At 42.1% G+C, this 22,786-nt stretch overlaps 1 protein-coding gene across 1 annotated transcript in view; it reads left to right on the forward strand.

The window, feature by feature from the left end:
- Nucleotides 1-266: 266 nt before the first annotated feature.
- LOC311350640 (inactive phospholipase D5-like) overlaps nt 267-22,786 on the forward strand; it is a gene marked incomplete at both ends in the record, with an annotated part of 92,742 nt that continues 70,222 nt past the window's right edge. The window contains one exon of the mRNA XM_084470703.1: nt 267-326. Coding sequence (XP_084326829.1) covers nt 267-326 — 60 coding nt within the window. The remainder of the gene's footprint in view (nt 327-22,786) is intronic.

Genomic DNA, 22,786 nt, shown 5'->3' on the forward strand with positions numbered 1-22,786 from the left:
GTGAAGAGACGTTTCAGTGCCATATTTTAATTCCATCAGTAGATGAAAGATGCTTTTGTTTGAGGAATATAAAAGTGAACCTTTTGTGAACCTTGAGCCCTGGAGGAGCCGGGCCCCGCTGTGGTGAGGACGTCCTTCTGCTGCCTGAGACGGGCCCCCGGTCCCGCCGCCGGACGCCCGACAGACGGGGGATGGAGATGCGGGGGGGCCATGGAGCGTCCGGGGGGGGGGTGGGGCCGTGCGGGGCCCCGGTGAGCTCCGTCCACATGGGGATGCACGAGTACTCGGCCAGCGTGTGGCTCCGCAGGAAGGAGAAGCTGGAGCATGTGAGTCCCGTCGGCTGGGGGGGGGGTAGAGGAGTGATGAGAGGAAAGTGTTCAAAGTAAGATGTAAGCCTTTACAGAACGGCAGGGCAGAAGAAGTGGTCCTGAGGTTGTTCAGCGTGTTCCTCTGGACGTCCACTCAGTGCCTCCACTCAGTGCGTGCTGATGGACTGTTGGGTTTCTTACAAATGACTCAAATGCTAGCTCTTAAATCAAGGGGAGGAAATACATTGAAGGCAGCTACAGTTGGTTGGATCCCATGTGGGAGGTGAGGTTTGCCTTAATAAAGCTTGCATTTTGAGAGAATGTGGAGATTTGCTGTTAAGTCTAGTCTAGTACAAAGGTTAAGCATCCTGTGCTACAGGTGGACTGGATACCAAGGATAAAGCCCGGTACCTTTTTGCTGAACTTCCATCAGCCTAAGGAAGTCCCCACTACGCATAATGAGGGATGCATGAGAAGATAGAAGTGCAGCATGTGTCCTGCAGCAGTCCTTAGACACCACTGCTGCAGTGTGTTGGCTCTGCCGTACAGGTGGTGGCTCTCTGACGCTCTGGGCTGCCAACCTCCTGCAGCACCAGGAGCTCTGCAGCACCAGCAACAGCTGCCTCTGGACGTGCAGCAACAAGAAGCCCTGACTCCAGGGTGTTAGGCTGAATGATTAGTTTGACCTGCAGAAGGTCAGACCAGCTCAGCGTAACGGTGGCAGGATGGAACTCGCTCAAACTTTCTGTCTTTGAATTCCTGAGAACTATGTTTCATTATTCCTCCCCTAAAGCAGGTGAATGCTATCTGTTATTAGGGCGGCACGCGCAGACACATACGTTTTTTTAAAAGCTGGTATACAATGGCACACAAATAGAACATTTTTATTTTATTTTTTTTTTCATCAAAAAAAAAAAAAGTTTCCTTAATCAGTAGTAAGTGTAGTGTGGTGTGTACTATCGCACATTTGCAATAGTACTGGCTTGTTCATGAACACTAGCATGGTCAACATAGGTTCACTTCACTCAGTTTGTCCATACATGGAATGAAGCCATTAGGAGCCATGTTAAGCTGGGGTCCAGGAGAGAAAGCAGACTGTGATAATGACCTCCTTTAGGAGCCCAGATGGTTTGGATCTCTCCTCTTCTCTTACAGTTTATTGTTCATCTTCTGTATGAAGACTTGGATTATGACGATTCTAAATGCAATATGCAGTTCTAAATGTTGAAGGGGAAATAATTAAGTATATTTACATTATGGACAGAGGACTGGTGATAAATGTATTGTGGAGTTAAAAGATAATTGAATTAGATATCCATTACTCAAGTCATTTTGGAGGACGTAGAGGACGGATGCATTCTGCATATCTAATTAGTATAGGGACATTTTATAATCACATCTTGGGCAACAAAACAAACATAACTTTGTTATATGCATTTGTTGACCGGTTGAGGTTATATTAGATGACACTCCCTGTCCCATTCCAGTTGATAGAACAGTGTAAAAAAACTGCTCCCTTTAAATCAGATTTCTTTCCCCCTGTCTTATGCCCTAAACACTTCTGGACATGGATTGTATTCCATTTAAAATGTTTTTTGGGTGAACCTCTTTATTACGTACTTTATTACTTACTTTAATTATGTTCTCAAGAGCGAGATTGATTCAAAACGTCATGTCTCTCTCTCCATCTACCTCCCTCTATTTTCACTTTCACTCTCATAATTAAATCGGTCTTCCTCGTCCATTGTAAAGTTGATTCAACACATATGGGTGTGGTAGGTATATACTGACTATCGCATTCGGCCTCTAAGCATGCGTCAACAATGCCTCCATCTTGCGGCGGGGACCCCCCCCTGAATGACGTCGATGGGGCAGAGGACCTCAGTCTAAAGCACTCTAGATCGCCTTCTTTTTAAGCAATCTTCAAGCGGGTTGGTTTCTGACATCGTTTTTAAAAATTTATTTTTATCATCATTACCACAAACACTATAAACCAAACCGCTTGAAGATTGCTTAAAAATAAGGTGTTTTAGAGTGTTTTAGAGTGTTTTAGAGTGTTTTAGAGTGTATTAGAGTGTATTAGAGTGTATTAGAGTGATTTAGAGTGATTTAGAGTGATTTAGAGTGATTTAGAGTGTATTAGAGTGATTCAGAGTGATTCAGAGTGGGAAAGGACTTCTGTCCCATCGACATTCATTCAGGTGGGTGGTTACCATGGTTACCCCGCGGTGAGATGGCGGCATTGTTGACGTATATGTTCCACTGAAGAGTGCAGCTCAGGCCATATCTAGTCAGTATATATATCTATGATATCTAGTCAGTATATATATCTATGATATCTAGTCAGTATATATATCTATGATATCTAGTCAGTATATATATCTATGATATCTAGTCAGTATATATATCTATGATATCTAGTCAGTATATATATCTATGATATCTAGTCAGTATATATATCTATGATATCTAGTCAGTATATATATATCTATGATATCTAGTCAGTATATATATCTATGATATCTAGTCAGTATATATCTATGATATCTAGTCAGTGTATATATCTATGATATCTAGTCAGTGTATATATCTATGATATCTAGTCAGTATATATATCTATGATATCTAGTCAGTATATATATCTATGATATCTAGTCAGTATATATATCTATGATATCTAGTCAGTATATATATATCTATGATATCTAGTCAGTATATATATCTATGATATCTAGTCAGTATATATATATCTATGATATCTAGTCAGTATATATCTATGATATCTAGTCAGTGTATATATCTATGATATCTAGTCAGTGTATATATCTATGATATCTAGTCAGTATATATATCTATGATATCTAGTCAGTATATATATCTATGATATCTAGTCAGTATATATATCTATGATATCTAGTCAGTATATATATATCTATGATATCTAGTCAGTATATATATCTATGATATCTAGTCAGTATATATATATATATGATATCTAGTCAGTATATATCTATGATATCTAGTCAGAGTATATGATATCTAGTCAGAGTATATATCTATGATATCTAGTCAGTGTATATATCTATGATATCTAGTCAGTATATATCTATGATATCTAGTCAGTATATATATCTATGATATCTAGTCAGTATATATCTAGTCAGTATATATATATATCTATGATATCTAGTCAGTATATATATATCTATGATATCTAGTCAGTATATATCTATGATATCTAGTCAGTATATATCTATGATATCTAGTCAGTATATATATCTATGATATCTAGTCAGTATATATCTATGATATCTAGTCAGTATATATCTATGATATCTAGTCAGTATATATCTATGATATCTAGTCAGTATATATATATCTATGATATCTAGTCAGTGTATATATCTATGATATCTAGTCAGTATATATCTATGATATCTAGTCAGTATATATCTATGATATCTAGTCAGTGTATATATATCTATGATATCTAGTCAGTATATATCTATGATATCTAGTCAGTGTATATATCTATGATATCTAGTCAGTATATATATCTATGATATCTAGTCAGTATATATATATCTATGATATCTAGTCAGTATATATCTATGATATCTAGTCAGTATATATCTATGATATCTAGTCAGTATATATATCTATGATATCTAGTCAGTATATATCTATGATATCTAGTCAGTATATATCTATGATATCTAGTCAGTATATATCTATGATATCTAGTCAGTATATATATATCTATGATATCTAGTCAGTGTATATATCTATGATATCTAGTCAGTATATATCTATGATATCTAGTCAGTATATATCTATGATATCTAGTCAGTGTATATATATCTATGATATCTAGTCAGTATATATCTATGATATCTAGTCAGTGTATATATCTATGATATCTAGTCAGTATATATCTATGATATCTAGTCAGTATATATATCTATGATATCTAGTCAGTATATATATCTATGATATCTAGTCAGTATATATATCTATGATATCTAGTCAGTGTATATATCTATGATATCTAGTCAGTATATATATCTATGATATCTAGTCAGTGTATATCTATGATATCTAGTAAGTATATATATCTATGATATCTAGTCAGTGTATATATCTATGATATCTAGTCAGTATATATATATCTATGATATCTAGTCAGTATATATCTATGATATCTAGTCAGTATATATATCTATGATATCTAGTCAGTGTATATATCTATGATATCTAGTCAGTACAGAAAAATATAATAACCTAAAATATATATGCAAACTTTAATAATCCCTGAAAATCCCTGAAACAAACTTCTGTAAAGTGATCCACAACAGGATCTTAAAACTTTTAATAAACAATACATTTTGAATTATGCAACATAACCTTTGAATTAACTATATTGTGTTGTTGTTGTTTTTCTGTATGGAAGGTGGCACATTCAGGAATTAAAACCCCTCTTACAGAAATATGAATCAATCTGCCATCATCCCATTATTGTGGTTGGAAGTAGTTAAATTTATTGGGAACAATGCTATAAAATGCTTTCGTACATTTCGTAGATTATGCAAGACGGGTCTTTAGTAGATTACTGTTGGCGATGTAACTGGGGGGCCTTCTGCAGGAGTGTCCAGTACTGTCCTGTGTGGAGAGGCCTTCTGTAGGAGTGTCCAGTACTGTCCTGTGTGGAGAGGCCTTCTGCAGGAGTGTCCAGTACTGTCCTGTGTGGAGAGGCCTCACCACCATGGTAGCTGGCCCCTGGCGCCCCGCTCAACACACAAGGCCCTCTTGATGTCCACAGTGAAGGCAATGGGTCTTCACATTCCAAATAGTATGCTTAGGAATCACATCAACATTAAGACTGTTATGTAAGTCTATAATTATATTATAATTAGAAGTCCTATAATTATAAGCATCCTTTGCCATTGGATAAACGGAATAAACAAAACAGCTTCAAATTAAATTATGATAACTAGAAGGACAGGGAACCAAGATTATGAACCGAAGAACATATGGGGGAAATGATCTCATTGCTCAAAAATGCCTAAAGGGGATTATGATTCTAATGAAATAGTATTTAAATATGCACTGTGCTTCTTGATGATTGGGTTTCTGTTGTGATGGCAGGTTCTACGGGTTTGTGGTTTTTATTCTTTCTTTATTTCAAGGATAGCCCCTTGAGATGTACCATCTCATTCACGAGGGGTCCTCACAACTAATTCTGATGCTGTGATCGCAAAATAGCACATTCACTGTATACTGTATATTTAACTGAAAATAATAACAACCTAAAATATCAGAGTTGAATCCCCGGCTGTTTGCCTAGTTTGTACTGTTGGGAGTGAGTGGTGTTACTTGGCCACGTGAATGGACGGCAATTTGTCTACCGCTGGATACGTAGCAAGGAGAGAAAATAGACTTGAAAAAAATGCACATTTAGGCCCAGTCTGTTCCTCTCCCCTTAACAACAACACTTGCTTTGAGCGCCCTTAGCTGCAAGTCAGCTCCTGAGCTGGTTAGCGTTCAAGGGTTGAGTTTAAGGGAAAAACAGCCCTCCCCCTTGATCCCCTAAGTATTGGGACACCCTACCCCTTCACGGGAACGCTCTAAATCTAAGGTTAGGGCTCAAATCTAGGGTTAGGGCCCAAACCTAGGGTTAGGGCCCAAATCTAGGGTTAGGCTCAAATCTAGGGTTAGGGCCCAAATCTAGGGTTAGGGCCCAAATCAAGGTTTAGGGCCCAAATCTAGGGTTAGGCTCAAATCTAGGGTTAGGGCCCAAATCTAGGGTTAGGGCCCAAATCAAGGTTTAGGGCCCAAATCTAGGGTTAGGCTCAAATCTAGGGTTAGGGCTCAAATCTAGGGTTAGGGCCCAAATCTAGGGTTAGGGCCCAAATATAGGGTTAGGCTCAAATCTAGGGTTAGGGCCCAAATCAAGGTTTAGGGCCCAAATCTAGGGTTAGGCTCAAATCTAGGGTTAGGGCTCAAACCTAGGGTTAGGCCCAAATCTAGGGTTAGGGCCCAAATCTAGTGTTAGGGCCCAAATCTAGGGTTAGGGCCCAAATCTAGGGTTAGGGCCCAAATCAAGGTTTAGGGCCCAAATCTAGGGTTAGGCTCAAATCTAGGGTTAGGGCTCAAATCTAGGGTTAGGGCCCAAATCTAGGGTTAGGGCCCAAATCAAGGTTTAGGGCCCAAATCTAGGGTTAGGCTCAAATCTAGGGTTAGGGCTCAAATCTAGGGTTAGGGCCCAAATCTAGGGTTAGGGCCCAAATCAAGGTTTAGGGCCCAAATCTAGGGTTAGGCTCAAATCTAGGGTTAGGGCTCAAATCTAGGGTTAGGCTCAAATCTAGGGTTAGGGGGAGAACTGGGACAGGGCCTAGGTCAGCGTGTATGAAAAGGAAAACGGCCGTCTATATCCTGACAGAAGAACGTGACATTGCAGTGGATGCAACATCCTTCTCTGATGAATAAAATAATTATACGGGTACAATAAAGCTTTGTTTCAAAAAGTAAAAAAAGAAAAGTCTAAATATAACACAGATTTACTATTCATTCCAGGTATTTTTTGGAGATGAGTGATATTGTGGTTTATCGTTATTTGCATTTTGTCCATTGCTGTCGTGTGAAGCTTCCAGAACTCCACTGCTGTTCCCCCATCAACACCAAGAGGCAACATTGTGGTGGAACAAGTTAAGAAGTGGAATAGTTGAATCAAATGTATCATAACTATTTGTTGAAAAGCCTTTATTATAAATTGTGACGACCAGCTAGACATTTGGCAGTGTGCTAGAATAGGATATTGACAGTGGACATAGGATTAGAGCAGGGCTCTCAAGTTTTGAAGACAGGCAAGAGTGACATGGGGGTGTTTTATTAATAATTTTATTATTACTGTTTTTGTTGTTATTAATAATTGCTCAGACTTGCAGAAAAGATTTGACTGCACTGACGATTCAACCAAATACAAAGTATTCATTCAGTTTCCGCATGTGTTTGTGCGTGTGTGTGAGAGTGTGTGTGTGTTATAGCAAAATCTTACCCAGATACATCTTAAATCTTACCCAGATACAATAGTGCTATTTTCTGTTTGGCTATTGTGTAGCCCCTTTCTTTCTTTGATTGGCTGATAAGTGGCAGGCCTGACTAAGAGATCCAGGGAGGACGTGTTTGATTCCTCCATAGTGAGAGCAGCGTGGCCAGAGACATGTTGGGCGCTGCGGCATATTAAATATAGACAAGAAATACAATGTGTGGCAAAAGACTAGTGGTGGATTTCATGATTCGTTTCAATGAATCAGTTTGCGTCGGTCAGTTTGCCAAGAAGAGTCGTTTGAATCGTTTGTTCGTTCAGTCGCGTTTCCGGTAGCGGTGAATCATGATTCTCAGTCAGTCAGTCAGACTCGGCTCCTCCCTCGTTCTCGTTCAAACGAATCACGATCGTGCAATGGTGCAAACGGTCATCAATCAACACAACATTAACTAAGTTCCTTTTAGCTGAGGAGCGCTTCATGTTAGAATCAGGATGTTGTTGCCCGGCTGACTCTCGTGACTTCTCAGTCCTCGAGTCTTCACCGTTAAACACAGTCAGTGAACGAACGGCGACTCGCGAGTCAGCGCGACTCAGCGACTAGTGGGTGGAGCTGGGAGTCGAGTCTCGGAGAACGAACGAGACGAACTGAGACGGGGAATCAGGTCGGTTCGTTCATGTTAAAGAGTCGTTCGTTCGAACCGATTCGTTCGCGAACGAGCAACCACTACAAAAGACCTCAATGAGTGACTGTCACGCTCAATGCGTGACACTTGAGAGCCCTGTTGGAGAGCTGAAGTTCTAGGATTAGAAAAGATTCACTAGCAGATTTCTGCTTTGGTGAACATCTCGCATCGCATTTCAGCTATCAGCTAGCAAGTTTATGCTCAGTGTTCAGAGAACAAAAAGGGAAATCTAATGTATCACTTGTCAACTGTACCACCTCTGGTCTCCCTGCTGCCAGAACAGACCGCTTGGTCAACAGTGACCGCGCCGCTTCCTCTTCCAACAGCCCAGGCATACAAATGCTGGATTTACCAGCTGCTAGCCCAGCAAAAATGTGAACGTCCTCTTACTGAGATAATCATTTCTCACCATAGCAACATTGCAAAAATGTTACATGCAGTTATTCTGAGGCCTCTGAGTTTTTGTCACATGGAGCTTATATCTGATACGGACGGTTGAAGCTACAGCAAGTTTGACGACATACTCACCAACTTGGTCTACAATGCCACACTCAAGAAAATCGCATTATTGGGTTAGTCCAACTATGGTTGGATTATCAAGACGCATTGTAGCACCTGGAAATATCTCTTAAAGTATCTTGTTTTGTTTACACAAAATTTCTAATTGAATCCGTATTCTGTTTAGTATAGTAGTAGTAGTAGTAGTAGTATAGGATAGTTTTATTTCAAGTGAGTAATTCTGTCATCTCGCCAATAGATGGCAGCATGAGTAGCGAATTGTGTTTGATTCCTTCAGAAGAAGTCAAGGTTCAGGGGGTAGGGGGGAAATGAAGACGTGCGCGCGGTGATGTGTTGTGCTCTTGACCTCGCTGCTCTGGTGATGATGCTGGCTTCAAGTGATTAAAACTGAACTAAAATGCACCGTCGTTGTCTGAGTGGTGTAACAACGTGGAGGCCCCGCTGGGATCATTAAGATCAAAATGAGGATTACTGCGCAGCGAAAGACCACGGAACTCAGAGAGAAGCAGAACACCCTGGTGTGTGAGACAAGGGGCTGAGGAACTTAGCTCACAGCCAACAGTTGCAGTCCAGCTAGTCTTTCACAGAGCAGTTTTTTTGTTTTTGTTCGAAGTGTTATCGAGTAACGAACGCGAACAGCAAGATGACGGAGCACCGTGAAGAGTTTCTATTAGAAATAGAAGAAAAGTTGATTGGATTAACCGTGAAAGAACTGCACCGGGTTTGTGAGAGCTGTAACATTGTGGGCAGAGGCTCAGCAGACATTACAGGTACAACCCGCCGTGCACTGGTTAAGTACCTTATCAACACTGGTTAAGCACCTTATCAACACTGGTTAAGGACCTTATCAACACTGGTTAAGGACCTTATCAACACTGGTTAAGCACCTTATCAACACTGGTTAAGCACCTTATCAACACTGGTTAAGTACCTTATCAACACTGGTTAAGTACCTTATCAACACTGGTTAAGCACCTTATCAACACTGGTTAAGGACCTTATCAACACTGGTTAAGCACCTTATCAACACTGGTTAAGGACCTTATCAACACTGGTTAAGCACCTTATCAACACTGGTTAAGCACCTTAGCAACACTGGTTAAGTACCTTATCAACACTGGTTAAGCACCTTATCAACACTGGTTAAGTACCTTATCAACACTGGTTAAGCACCTTAGCAACACTGGTTAAGCACCTTATCAACACTGGTTAAGCACCTTATCAACACTGGTTAAGGACCTTATCAACACTGGTTAAGCACCTTATCAACAGTTATTGGAGGCAGAGGACGAAGGCTGGATTAACCATTAGGGCAGCTGGTCACTTGCCCAGGGGCCCATGACCTCTAAGGGGCCCATGACCTCTAAGGGGCCCATGACCTCTAAGGGGCCCTGGACATCGTCAACTAATATCATAGATCACGTTATGAAAAAATAAATAAATCAATAAATCACGTTTTCAGTTACATCACGTCACAAACAGTGCTGGTAGTAGCTGCACAATGCCGCCAGCCGTCAGCCCTACGGACACTGCGAGCACGAGGGTCACGTGACGGAGAGTGTGTTCTACGGGAAGGACAGTATAGCAACATGGAGAAGCAGTTGAACACTTTGTGTGTATATGAATTAATATGTGTGTTCATGTGAGAGGTTTTAAAAGCAAAGATAGGCCATTAGGCCTAATAATTAGATTGTTTCTGTATTGATGAGTTCAGTACTGAAAGGAGGCCAGTTGTAAGGCCCATTTGTTGAAATAAAATAATAAGAATATATAGTAGTGCATTAACATCAAATGTTGAAACAATAAACATGATCTTGGAATGGTTTACTTTTACTCAATACACACTAATTGCCTGCTTCATGTCTGGTAATAATTTCACATTTTAGCATTTTTAAAATAATCTCTGATTTTAAGTTAAGGCTTTCCTAGCTGTCTGCTTTATTTCACTGTTGCAGTCGAGTATAATTGATTGACTACAGATTGAAACATTTAAAAAGTACTCTGTAGCCACCAAGTTCTGTGAAAGATTCATTGTAAAAAGTGATAAACATTTGTGCATCTGTTTTGTCTCTTGAATGCATGCACTTTATGCTGAGGCTGTTGTACATACATACATCTCCACTGAGCCATGCAGAAGCCTGATCCTATAGAAGTGTAGGCTATATGCTCTTGATGATAGCGACTTTGCGATTGTTGCTGTGGGGCGGGGGGGGGGCCTTGAGTCTTGTTGCCCAGGGCACAGGAAATTGTTAATCCGGCTATGACAAAGGCATGACTGTGCTTTTGCAACTGAACGACCTGCTTGACACCCTGCAAGGGATTCAAACTGACGACGTCCCGTCGTCCCGGGGAGGTGATTAATTGTCATCGGGAGGATCAATATTCTCTCTCGGGTCGACCTCGGGACGAAGAGAATTTTGTGGGCACTGACTTAATTTTTCTGTTTAAGTTTTCAACACTTTCTGCGAACCAGAACGGGTTTGCGGTCGGTGGAACAGACTTATCTGAAAAGGTAAATGGAAAAAGGACAGAGTATTTATTTATTTGTTTATATTGTTTATTTTTATGATTCATTTTAGTTAAAATTAAGAAAATGCCTGAGAATTAAATGTTCAAATTAAGTAGATGAAATAAAATGATTTTCATTCAATAATCAGTTGTGTTAAAGGAGAACTCCGGTGATTTTTAACCCCATCATTGTTTTCCTGAGGGTCACCCAGTTGAGGGAAGTAAAAAACCAGACGAAAATTGATTCAACCAAACCACAGATCTGCACTGGCTGCCGGCGCTATGGAATAGCTCTAATGTTAACCATGGGCGTCAGTTTGGTTTGAAATGTGCTGGGGACAGACGCATTCGAAAGTGCATTTTCAGAAGTGCTGGGTACAATGAGGAATCTTTTTTTTTCTTTAGTGCAGGTAATGAAAGGCAAGGCAAGGCAAGGCCCTAAAATGTATACAAAAAACTGATGACTGACGTTTTATGAACAAAGCGTTTCCAAAAAGCATTGGACATAGGCTATGACCCACTATGTTGTGCTCCATGTACCCAATGTTGACAACGTGACGTGACTAAGCTACCAACACAAACAAAGAGGAGCTAGGAAAGCAAATTAACTACGTGTTTAAGTTGTGAAGGCAAACGTATGGTTACACACAGCAATACAAATGTCGTCAAGATTGAAAAAGCAAAAAATATTTGTTGCACAGCTGAACGCTGTATCACATCATGAGCTGGCTGTTCTCAATTCACAACACGCATCCATCCAATCTACATCAGGCATTCTGACCAAAACTCACGCACTCCCCACCACGATTATTCCACTTATTACTCCACCATCGTCATCTCCACTATACCCAACGCTGTACGAACGCAAACCGTGGATAAGTCAGGCTACTTGGTGGCTATGGCTAACACCAATTGCAAGAGTTAAGACAGCCGACCACTTGAGTGCAAAAAACACAAAGGACCTCCCCACAGCACCAGCAAACCTTAAGCAATAAATATCACGTCTTACCTTTATTTATGTGGCAGTGGTCTGCAGATGCATCCCGCGGTGCAGCCTGCCACAGGGTTTGAATTATCTTTTCATCTTTAAGGGGGTCTCTCTATCTCATAAAAGTTGTCTCAACGCACACATAGCCTTCCCACGCTAAAGCGCCGGAGTTACACCGAATTCTGCGACCCACCGAACAGTGTGACCCCGGGGGGCGCTGTTGCACATTTTCTGCAACATGCACGCAGCACGAGTTTGAAGCAGACAGGCATGAAGTCGACAAAACGGTGTGCATTATAACAAAAACATAAGATCTCCCCCACCCCTCACCTTGTTATTAAATTGTGCTTAATAAATAGATTTGATTTGATTAGCATTTTACAGACCCACACAATGGATGGGGTTTGGTCGGTCCACCACCGTCGCTTCTTTCCACATAAAAAGCTTCAGTCAGTGTTTAATGACGTTGATTTACCGTTGAGCATTTCCTGTTATAGGCTACTGTTTAAAATGCTGTCTAGAATTAACGTTTGTATCAAGAAAGAAAGACCCGCCCCCTGGGGTCAGAAGAAAGACCCGCCCCCTGGGGTCACACTTTTCGGTGGGTCGCAGAATTCGGTGTAACGTCATTATCGGGAAATTAAGCCGTGACGAGACCCCTCTGCTTTGGGTCGGTGTCCGATAATGACCGGCGACGTTCTATACATTATCCCGCTTATTACACAGATACTTGCCAAAACTAAAAAATAACTTATTTTTACAATTAATTTGTTACCAGTGTTGATCAGCAGAGAAATAGTCTGACTACTTGAGGAGTGATACGAGAGACGTGAATCAGAGCCACTTTCCTTGACAGCGGTCATTATATGCTTAGCAACGGTCAATTATCAAAAAATAATTCACCGCAGGAAGTCGGGAAGGCCCATGCAAGTGAACGGCGCGTTCCACAGCATTGAGAAGAGCCGTGTAATAATCCATAATAATTCAACTCAAGTTTTTGTAACACGAGTTGGTTCAGCGCCCTGCCCGCGGTGCTCCGGCGCCCTGCCCGCGGTGCTCCGGCGCCCTGCCCGCGGTGCTCCGGCGCCCTGCCCGCGGTGCTCCGGCGCCCTGCCCGCGGTGCTCCAGCGCCCTGCCCGCGGTGCTCCAGCCCGCGGTGCTCCGGCGCCCTGCCCGCGGTGCTCCGGCGCCCTGCCCGCGGTGCTCCAGCCCGCGGTGCTCCGGCGCCCTGCCCGCGGTGCTCCAGCCCGCGGTGCTCCGGCGCCCTGCCCGCGGTGCTCCGGCGCCCTGCCCGCGGTGCTCCGGCGCCCTGCCCGCGGTGCTCCAGCGCCCTGCCCGCGGTGCTCCAGCCCGCGGTGCTCCGGCGCCCTGCCCGCGGTGCTCCGGCGCCCTGCCCGCGGTGCTCCGGCGCCCTGCCCGCGGTGCTCCAGCGTGGTACTGGAGTGTTGTTCACACTACGGACAACGGGAGTGGCATAGCCCTCTCTGTACTAGCTCTGATGTAGCCAGGATTAACTCAACACAACTTGTTCTTCTTTGGATAGAGAGAGAGATGGAGAGCCTCACTGGGATACAATACAGTGTAAATACTACTCACTGGGATACAATACAGTGTAAATACTACTCACTGGGATACAATACAGTAAATACTACTCACTGGGATACAATACAGTGTAAATACTACTCACTGGGATACAATACAGTAAATACTACTCACTGGGATACAATACAGTAAATACTACTCACTGGGATACAATACAGTGTAAATACTACTCACTGGGATACAATACAGTAAATACTACTCACTGGGATACAATACAGTAAATACTACTCACTGGGATACAATACAGTAAATACTACTCACTGGGATACAATACAGTAAATACTACTCACTGGGATACAATACAGTAAATACTACTCACTGGGATACAATACAGTAAATACTACTCACTGGGATACAATACAGTGTAAATACTACTCACTGGGATACAATACAGTAAATACTACTGACTGGGATACAATACAGTGTAAATACTACTCACTGGGATACAATACAGTAAATACTACTCACTGGGATACAATACAGTAAATACTACTCACTGGGATACAATACAGTGTAAATACTACTGACTGGGATACAATACAGTAAATACTACTCACTGGGATACAATACAGTAAATACTACTCACTGGGATACAATACAGTAAATACTACTCACTGGGATACAATACAGTAAATACTACTCACTGGGATACAATACAGTAAATACTACTCACTGGGATACAATACAGTAAATACTACTCACTGGGATACAATACAGTGTAAATACTACTGACTGGGATACAATACAGTGTAAATACTACTCACTGGGATACAATACAGTAAATACTACTCACTGGGATACAATACAGTAAATACTACTCACTGGGATACAATACAGTGTAAATACTACTCACTGGGATACAATACAGTAAATACTACTCACTGGGATACAATACAGTGTAAATACACTGGGATACAATACAGTAAATACTACTCACTGGGATACAATACAGTAAATACTACTCACTGGGATACAATACAGTAAATACTACTCACTGGGATACAATACAGTAAATACTACTCACTGGGATACAATACAGTGTAAATACTACTGACTGGGATACAATACAGTGTAAATACTACTCACTGGGATACAATACAGTAAATACTACTCACTGGGATACAATACAGTAAATACTACTCACTGGGATACAATACAGTGTAAATACTACTCACTGGGATACAATACAGTAAATACTACTCACTGGGATACAATACAGTAAATACTACTCACTGGGATACAATACAGTAAATACTACTCACTGGGATACAATACAGTGTAAATACTACTCACTGGGATACAATACAGTAAATACTACTCACTGGGATACAATACAGTAAATACTACTCACTGGGATACAATACAGTAAATACTACTCACTGGGATACAATACAGTAAATACTACTCACTGGGATACAATACAGTAAATACTACTCACTGGGATACAATACAGTGTAAATACTACTCACTGGGATACAATACAGTGTAAATACTACTCACTGGGATACAATACAGTGTAAATACACTGGGATACAATACAGTGTAAATACTACTGACTGGGATACAATACAGTGTAAATACTACTCACTGGGATACAATACAGTGTAAATACTACTCACTGGGATACAATACAGTGTAAATACTACTCACTGGGATACAATACAGTAAATACTACTGACTGGGATACAATACAGTAAATACTACTCACTGGGATACAATACAGTAAATACTACTCACTGGGATACAATACAGTAAATACTACTCACTGGGATACAATACAGTGTAAATACTACTCACTGGGATACAATACAGTAAATACTACTCACTGGGATACAATACAGTAAATACTACTCACTGGGATACAATACAGTGTAAATACTACTGACTGGGATACAATACAGTGTAAATACTACTCACTGGGATACAATACAGTAAATACTACTCACTGGGATACAATACAGTAAATACTACTCACTGGGATACAATACAGTGTAAATACTACTCACTGGGATACAATACAGTGTAAATACTACTGACTGGGATACAATACAGTGTAAATACACTGGGATACAATACAGTAAATACTACTCACTGGGATACAATACAGTAAATACTACTCACTGGGATACAATACAGTAAATACTACTCACTGGGATACAATACAGTAAATACTACTCACTGGGATACAATACAGTGTAAATACTACTCACTGGGATACAATACAGTAAATACTACTCACTGGGATACAATACAGTGTAAATACTACTGACTGGGATACAATACAGTGTAAATACTACTCACTGGGATACAATACAGTAAATACTACTCACTGGGATACAATACAGTAAATACTACTCACTGGGATACAATACAGTAAATACTACTCACTGGGATACAATACAGTAAATACTACTCACTGGGATACAATACAGTAAATACTACTCACTGGGATACAATACAGTGTAAATACTACTCACTGGGATACAATACAGTAAATACTACTCACTGGGATACAATACAGTAAATACTACTCACTGGGATACAATACAGTGTAAATACTACTCACTGGGATACAATACAGTAAATACTACTGACTGGGATACAATACAGTGTAAATACTACTCACTGGGATACAATACAGTAAATACTACTCACTGGGATACAATACAGTGTAAATACTACTCACTGGGATACAATACAGTAAATACTACTCACTGGGATACAATACAGTAAATACTACTCACTGGGATACAATACAGTAAATACTACTCACTGGGATACAATACAGTAAATACTACTCACTGGGATACAATACAGTGTAAATACTACTCACTGGGATACAATACAGTAAATACTACTCACTGGGATACAATACAGTAAATACTACTGACTGGGATACAATACAGTAAATACTACTGACTGGGATACAATACAGTGTAAATACTACTCACTGGGATACAATACAGTAAATACTACTCACTGGGATACAATACAGTAAATACTACTCACTGGGATACAATACAGTAAATACTACTCACTGGGATACAATACAGTGTAAATACTACTGACTGGGATACAATACAGTGTAAATACTACTCACTGGGATACAATACAGTAAATACTACTGACTGGGATACAATACAGTAAATACTACTCACTGGGATACAATACAGTGTAAATACTACTCACTGGGATACAATACAGTGTAAATACTACTCACTGGGATACAATACAGTAAATACTACTCACTGGGATACAATACAGTAAATACTACTCACTGGGATACAATACAGTAAATACTACTCACTGGGATACAATACAGTAAATACTACTCACTGGGATACAATACAGTGTAAACTCACTATGATACAATGCTACACAACAAAACGCCATCTGAAAGGCTGTGAACCCGCTGTGAACCTTCGATTGCATCCTAAGCAGTTTGGACGAGCCGTATGGTGACATGTTTCTGTCACTGTGGTGACGATGCTCCACCAGGGCGGAGTGCTGAGGAGTGGTTCTGTTCTCTTCAGTTCAAATACGACTCATCTGCCAGACTTACATAATGTGGAGCACAACTCATTCACCACTAAAACTATCGCTGGAGACATTCTTCAGGGGTTCAATTTCACAACTTTTCATTCTTCCATTTAGTCCTCCAGGCAGCTCTGTGAGGAGAAGAGGGGATGGTTCATCACTGTGTATATCCAAAAGAATGCAGCTGTGCATTAACATGTGATTTACAGGTCATCACATGTTAACAGACATGCTAGTGTGTTAGAGTAGGCAGTACACTACAATAGCTGACAGGCCACCAGGTGTCTCTGGCCAATCACACGTCATCTTACCTCTGACCAATCACACGTCGTCTTACCTCTGACCAATCACACGTCATCTTACCTCTGACCAATCACACGTCATCTTACCTCTGACCAATCACACATCGTCTTACCTCTGACCACTCCCTCCAGACTGAGGACCACCGCCTTCCACCCAGGAGGTCTGGCTGGGGCACGTTTAGCTGTGTGGGTACACACACACACATACGCACGCACACACGCATGCACACGCACACACGCACGCGCACACACGCACCCACACACGTTCAAATCACTGCACATGCACATATACACACACCAACATTTTGTGTCAGAAATTGTGTGTGTGTGTGTGTCTGTTAATATATATACATATATATTTAGAAGCATTAGAAAGCAGAAACAGTGCTTTTAGGTTAGACTGTGAAAGCCAAGTTAAGGACACAGGGGATTGTCAAATGACTGCATAGGCACCAGTGTAAGACTGGGGCCTGTGACGCTAGGTTTGCTACGGCCAGCCTTAATGCTGTTATTTTATAGATCGGACCGATGCAGCACAAGCTAGGATCGCTGCCAAGTGGAAAGGTTAACTCCATGTGACAGGCTTGTAGTTCCATGTAAAAGCCTTATGCATACACGTGGTAGTTAATAAAATACATGAAGACAAGACTGTTTAAAAGAGATGAGAACTGTTGAGATGATACGCCTTGGATTTATTTTGTTCTAGATTCAGTTTTTTCCTATTTCTTTGCTGTCCCTAATGCATCAATTTGGTGGCACTATCCGACATGGTGCAATGCGTTGAACGGTGTCTTAGCGGCCTCTGGTGGTGGTACTCCGTCACTACAGTGCTGCAGGGCAGACCAGTGGGAAGAACGCAATGACACAGGGCTTGATCCGAGCGTCTGATCTCCGAGACGGAGCTTCACCCACACAGAGGGTCCTGGTCTGGGTGAGCAGTAGAGTAGAAGGGGAGGAGAGGGGAGGAGGAGACGAGCTGAACACCGTTGCTAAGCATCTCATTGGATGGAGGAAGAGAGGGCAGAGAAAATGAATCAATGGAAGAAAAAAGTCTGAGGAGGGTGGAGCAGGAAGAGCAGAGAGCAGAGCATGACCATGTGAGGGAGAGAACATAGGACAGACCTACAGTACGTCCAGTGTAATGGGAGAGAGAGAGAGAGAGAGAGAGAGAGAGAGAGAGAGAGAGAGAGAGAGAGTCCAGCCTTAGGTGGGTCCTATTCCTTTACTTTTCACGGGGAATAGGTGGAGCTTGCTCTCGCTCATACCCCCACCTCCAACAATTAGACACACACACACTCACACGCCCGGCCGAGAGACTGCTTCTCCTCCCCATGACAGAGTGAGCATGCGAGGGAGTGATTAGACCGGAGATATACGCTCTCTATCGCTGTCTCTCTCTCTCCCCCCCACCCTCCCTCTCCCTCCCCTCTCTCCGTCTCTTTCCTCTGGGATCACAACAGCCTGGCAGCAGCACGTGTTTGGAGGATACAGCGGCACCATGAAGGTGAGCCCCAGGAACATGTCTGCTACAGCTAGGGTGTGTGTGTGTGGTAATGCATACCTGCCTGTATGCCTGTGTCTCTGTGTGTGTGTGTGTGTGTGTGTGTGTGTGTGTGTGTGTGTGTGTGTGTGTGTGTGTGTGTGTGTGTGTGTGTGTGTGTGTGTGTGTGTGTGTGTGTGTGTGTGTGTGTGTGCGCAGGTTAATGCAGATGCAGCCTTTGCTGTGTTGTGTGTCGCTTGGTAAACAAAGTTGCTGTTAGGGGGTTATTATGTGCGTATGTTTATAATTATACAAATTGTTGGTTAGGCAGGTTAAGCATGTGTGTGTGTGTGTGTGTAACATGTGCAGATGTTTTACTGTCTCAATGGTGTTAAATGATTGTACCCCAGTGTGTGATTCACTTTATGTAAGAGTGTGTGTGTGTGTGTGTGTGTGTGTGTGTGCTGGTCAGGAGGACTGCTGCTGGTACATGCACAGCGCTGTGTTAATGATGTGTGGAGGCATTCTGCACCATTCCAACACCATCATCAGTAAAGACGTCTCCTTCACCACGCAGCTCTACGGCTCCCAGAGCACATGAACACACAGCTCAGCCAAAGGGCTCTCCTCGGAACATTTACAAATAAACTCATTACTGACTACATCACTAACCAGTCATTCACAGGAACATTCAGGGTGTTTAGCAGACACTTTTATCCAAAGCGACTTACAACAAAAGCACATTTGTCAGAAGGAGAAAGGACAACATACGGCTGTCATACCGTAAGGAAGTGCGTACATTACTGTGACTCCACTGTGTTGACCCTTACAGGTGTAGAAGGTCCCTTACAGGTCCCTTACAGGTCCCAGTGGTCTCTGGTGCCGACCCACCCCCACTCAGTGACGTCGGAGAGGCTGTCCTGCACTGAGCTGACGACGGCAGCACAGAGTAGAAGGAATCAAGTGATGAGGATCATTGATGGATTGAGAAACTGTAGTTATTTAGTCATTTCAGCTATAGGCCATACCCTTGTAAGATAGAGATTAGGTTTGTTAATTGTTCTAAATTGTGGTACCAGTTCTTCCACACCTGAGCTAGCCGTGTTTGTCCGTTCTGGGCTCAGGTAGAAACAGGACCTGCTCCATATGGACATAGAAAGGCTTGTTTTAAGTTACTTTTTTATCCTCTTGGGATTATCCAGTAATTCAAACATACTTATGAACGCTTGATTCCAAGTCCGTTCCCCAGAGGGCCCTGAACCAGTCACCATCCGGTCCAACTCCACTGAAATCCTTCCACCCCTTCTCTCCATCTCTCCATCTCTCCATCTTCAGTCTGCTTGGTTCGTTCAGGCTGAGCTCTACTGGTCAGGTGTGATGTGGGGACCATGGATGGAGTGGCTCCTGCACTCGTCTCTTTCTGTCTTTCTGACGGTCATGAAGCAAATGTTTTGACGTTTCACAATCGACCGGTCAGTCTGCAGGGAGCTGTCTGTCTGTCAGGGTGTGAGGCCTGTTCCTTTCTGTCTGTCTGTTAGGGTGTACGGTCTGTTGGTACGGGTCTAGCAGTTTGATGCACGTTTGATTTCGGTACGTACTGAAAAAAAAAAAAAACTGCTGTACTGAAAAACATACCGAACCGTGACTTAAAAACCGAGGTACGTACCGAACCGTGACTCTAGTGCACGGGTACACCCCTACTGTCTGTCTGTCCATGCACCAGTCAGCCTGCTTGGCACTGTCTGCCTGTCTGTCTGTTCCACAGCCCAAATGGTTGTGTGTGTGTGTGTCTGTCTGTTCCACAGCCCAAATGGTTGTGTGTGTGTGTCTGTCTGTTCCACAGCCCAAATGGTTGTGTGTGTGTGTGTGTGTGTGTGTGTGTGTGTGTGTGTGTGTGTGTGTGTGTGTGTGTGTGTGTGTGTGTGTGTGTGTGTGTGTGTGTGTGTGTGTGTGTGTGTGTGTGTGTGTGTGTGTGTGTGTGTGGCGCTGCAGTGTCTGAGCCCCGGGGGGGGGGGGGGCTGCAGAGGGAGATGAAGACCAGAGATGGAGCAAGGCTCACTCAGAGAGTCAGACTGTACAGGGTCTAATCAATGTATGCACACACACACACACACACACACACACACACACACACACACACACTGACAGTCGTGCTCATGATACATAGAGTGGTGTCCATGGAAACCAAACTAGTGTGTGTGTGTGTGGTTGCGTGTGGAGGCAGCCGGCCGTTTCATTGGACTCCCTCTTGTCTGTGGTGCAGTCTGTGTAAGGGAATGTTTCTGTACCCGCCGTGTGTGTGTGTGTGTGTGTGTGTGTGTGTGTGTGTGTGTGTGTGTGTGTGGTCAGCTGGCTCCAAGGCTTAACGTAGTTGTACTTTAGACGTAAGGCTATACTTCCGTTGCTTCTCCATAGTGGTGTAGAGTTTGACCTTGCTGGTATCCTGGGTATCCTTCCCGGGTATAGAATTTGAACTGCTCATCTTTCTACTTCTGTGTCTCTGCAGTCGGGTCTACACCCAACAGTCCTCACCACTCGCTTTGTTCTATTTATTCCACTGGTTGGATATTTTACGAGAGCACAGTGTAATTCAATTTAATTTGAAATTAGAAAACTAGAAAAAACGAGAGATAAGACTTACCTAATTGTGCAAAATGTGCAATAACTATTATTGCTCTGGTGCAGTTCAAATCTCCCCAAGCCTTGGTTATAAATATAGTAAGGGAACAGTGTTTCATAACCGACTGTAGCCAAACCCTCAGAAAACAATGAAACAATGTCTATCCCTATAGACCTATGCTCTAGAGTCTATCTCTATAGACCTATGCTCTAGAGTCTATCTCTATAGACCTATGCTCTAGAGTCTATCCCTATAGACCTGCTCTAGAGTCTATCGCTATAGACCTATGCTCTAGAGTCTATCTCTATAGACCTGCTCTAGAGTCTATCTCTATAGACCTATGCTCTAGAGTCTATCTCTATAGACCTATGCTCTAGAGTCTATATCTATAGACCTATGCTCTAGAGTCTATCTCTATAGACCTATGCTCTAGAGTCTATCTCCATAGACCTATGCTCTAGAGTCTATCTCTATAGACCTGCTCTAGAGTCTATCTCTATAGACCTATGCTCTAGAGTCTATCCCTATAGACCTATGCTCTAGAGTCTATCTCTATAGACCTATGCTCTAGAGTCTATCCCTATAGACCTATGCTCTAGAGTCTATCCCTATAGACCTGCTCTAGAGTCTATCGCTATAGACCTATGCTCTAGAGTCTATCTCTATAGACCTGCTCTAGAGTCTATCTCTATAGACCTATGCTCTAGAGTCTATCTCTATAGACCTATGCTCTAGAGTCTATCTCTGTAGACCTATGCTCTAGAGTATCTCTATAGACCTGCTCTAGAGTCTATCTCTATAGACCTATGCTCTAGAGTCTATCTCTATAGACCTATGCTCTAGAGTCTATCTCTATAGACCTATGCTCTAGAGTCTATCTCTATAGACCTATGCTCTAGAGTCTATCCCTATAGACCTATTCTCTAGAGTCTATCCCTATAGACCTATGCTCTAGAGTCTATCTCTATAGACCTATGCTCTAGAGTCTATCTCTATAGACCTATGCTCTAGAGTCTATCTCTATAGACATATGCTCTAGAGTCTATCTCTATAGACCTATGCTCTAGAGTCTATCTCTATAGACCTATTCTCTAGAGTCTATCCCTATAGACCTATGCTCTAGAGTCTATCTCTATAGACCTATGCTCTAGAGTCTATCCCTATAGACCTATGCTCTAGAGTCTATCTCTATAG

The sequence above is a fragment of the Micromesistius poutassou genome (genome assembly GCF_964030765.1).
Source record: "Micromesistius poutassou genome assembly, chromosome: 7".
Lineage (NCBI taxonomy): Eukaryota > Metazoa > Chordata > Actinopteri > Gadiformes > Gadidae > Micromesistius > Micromesistius poutassou.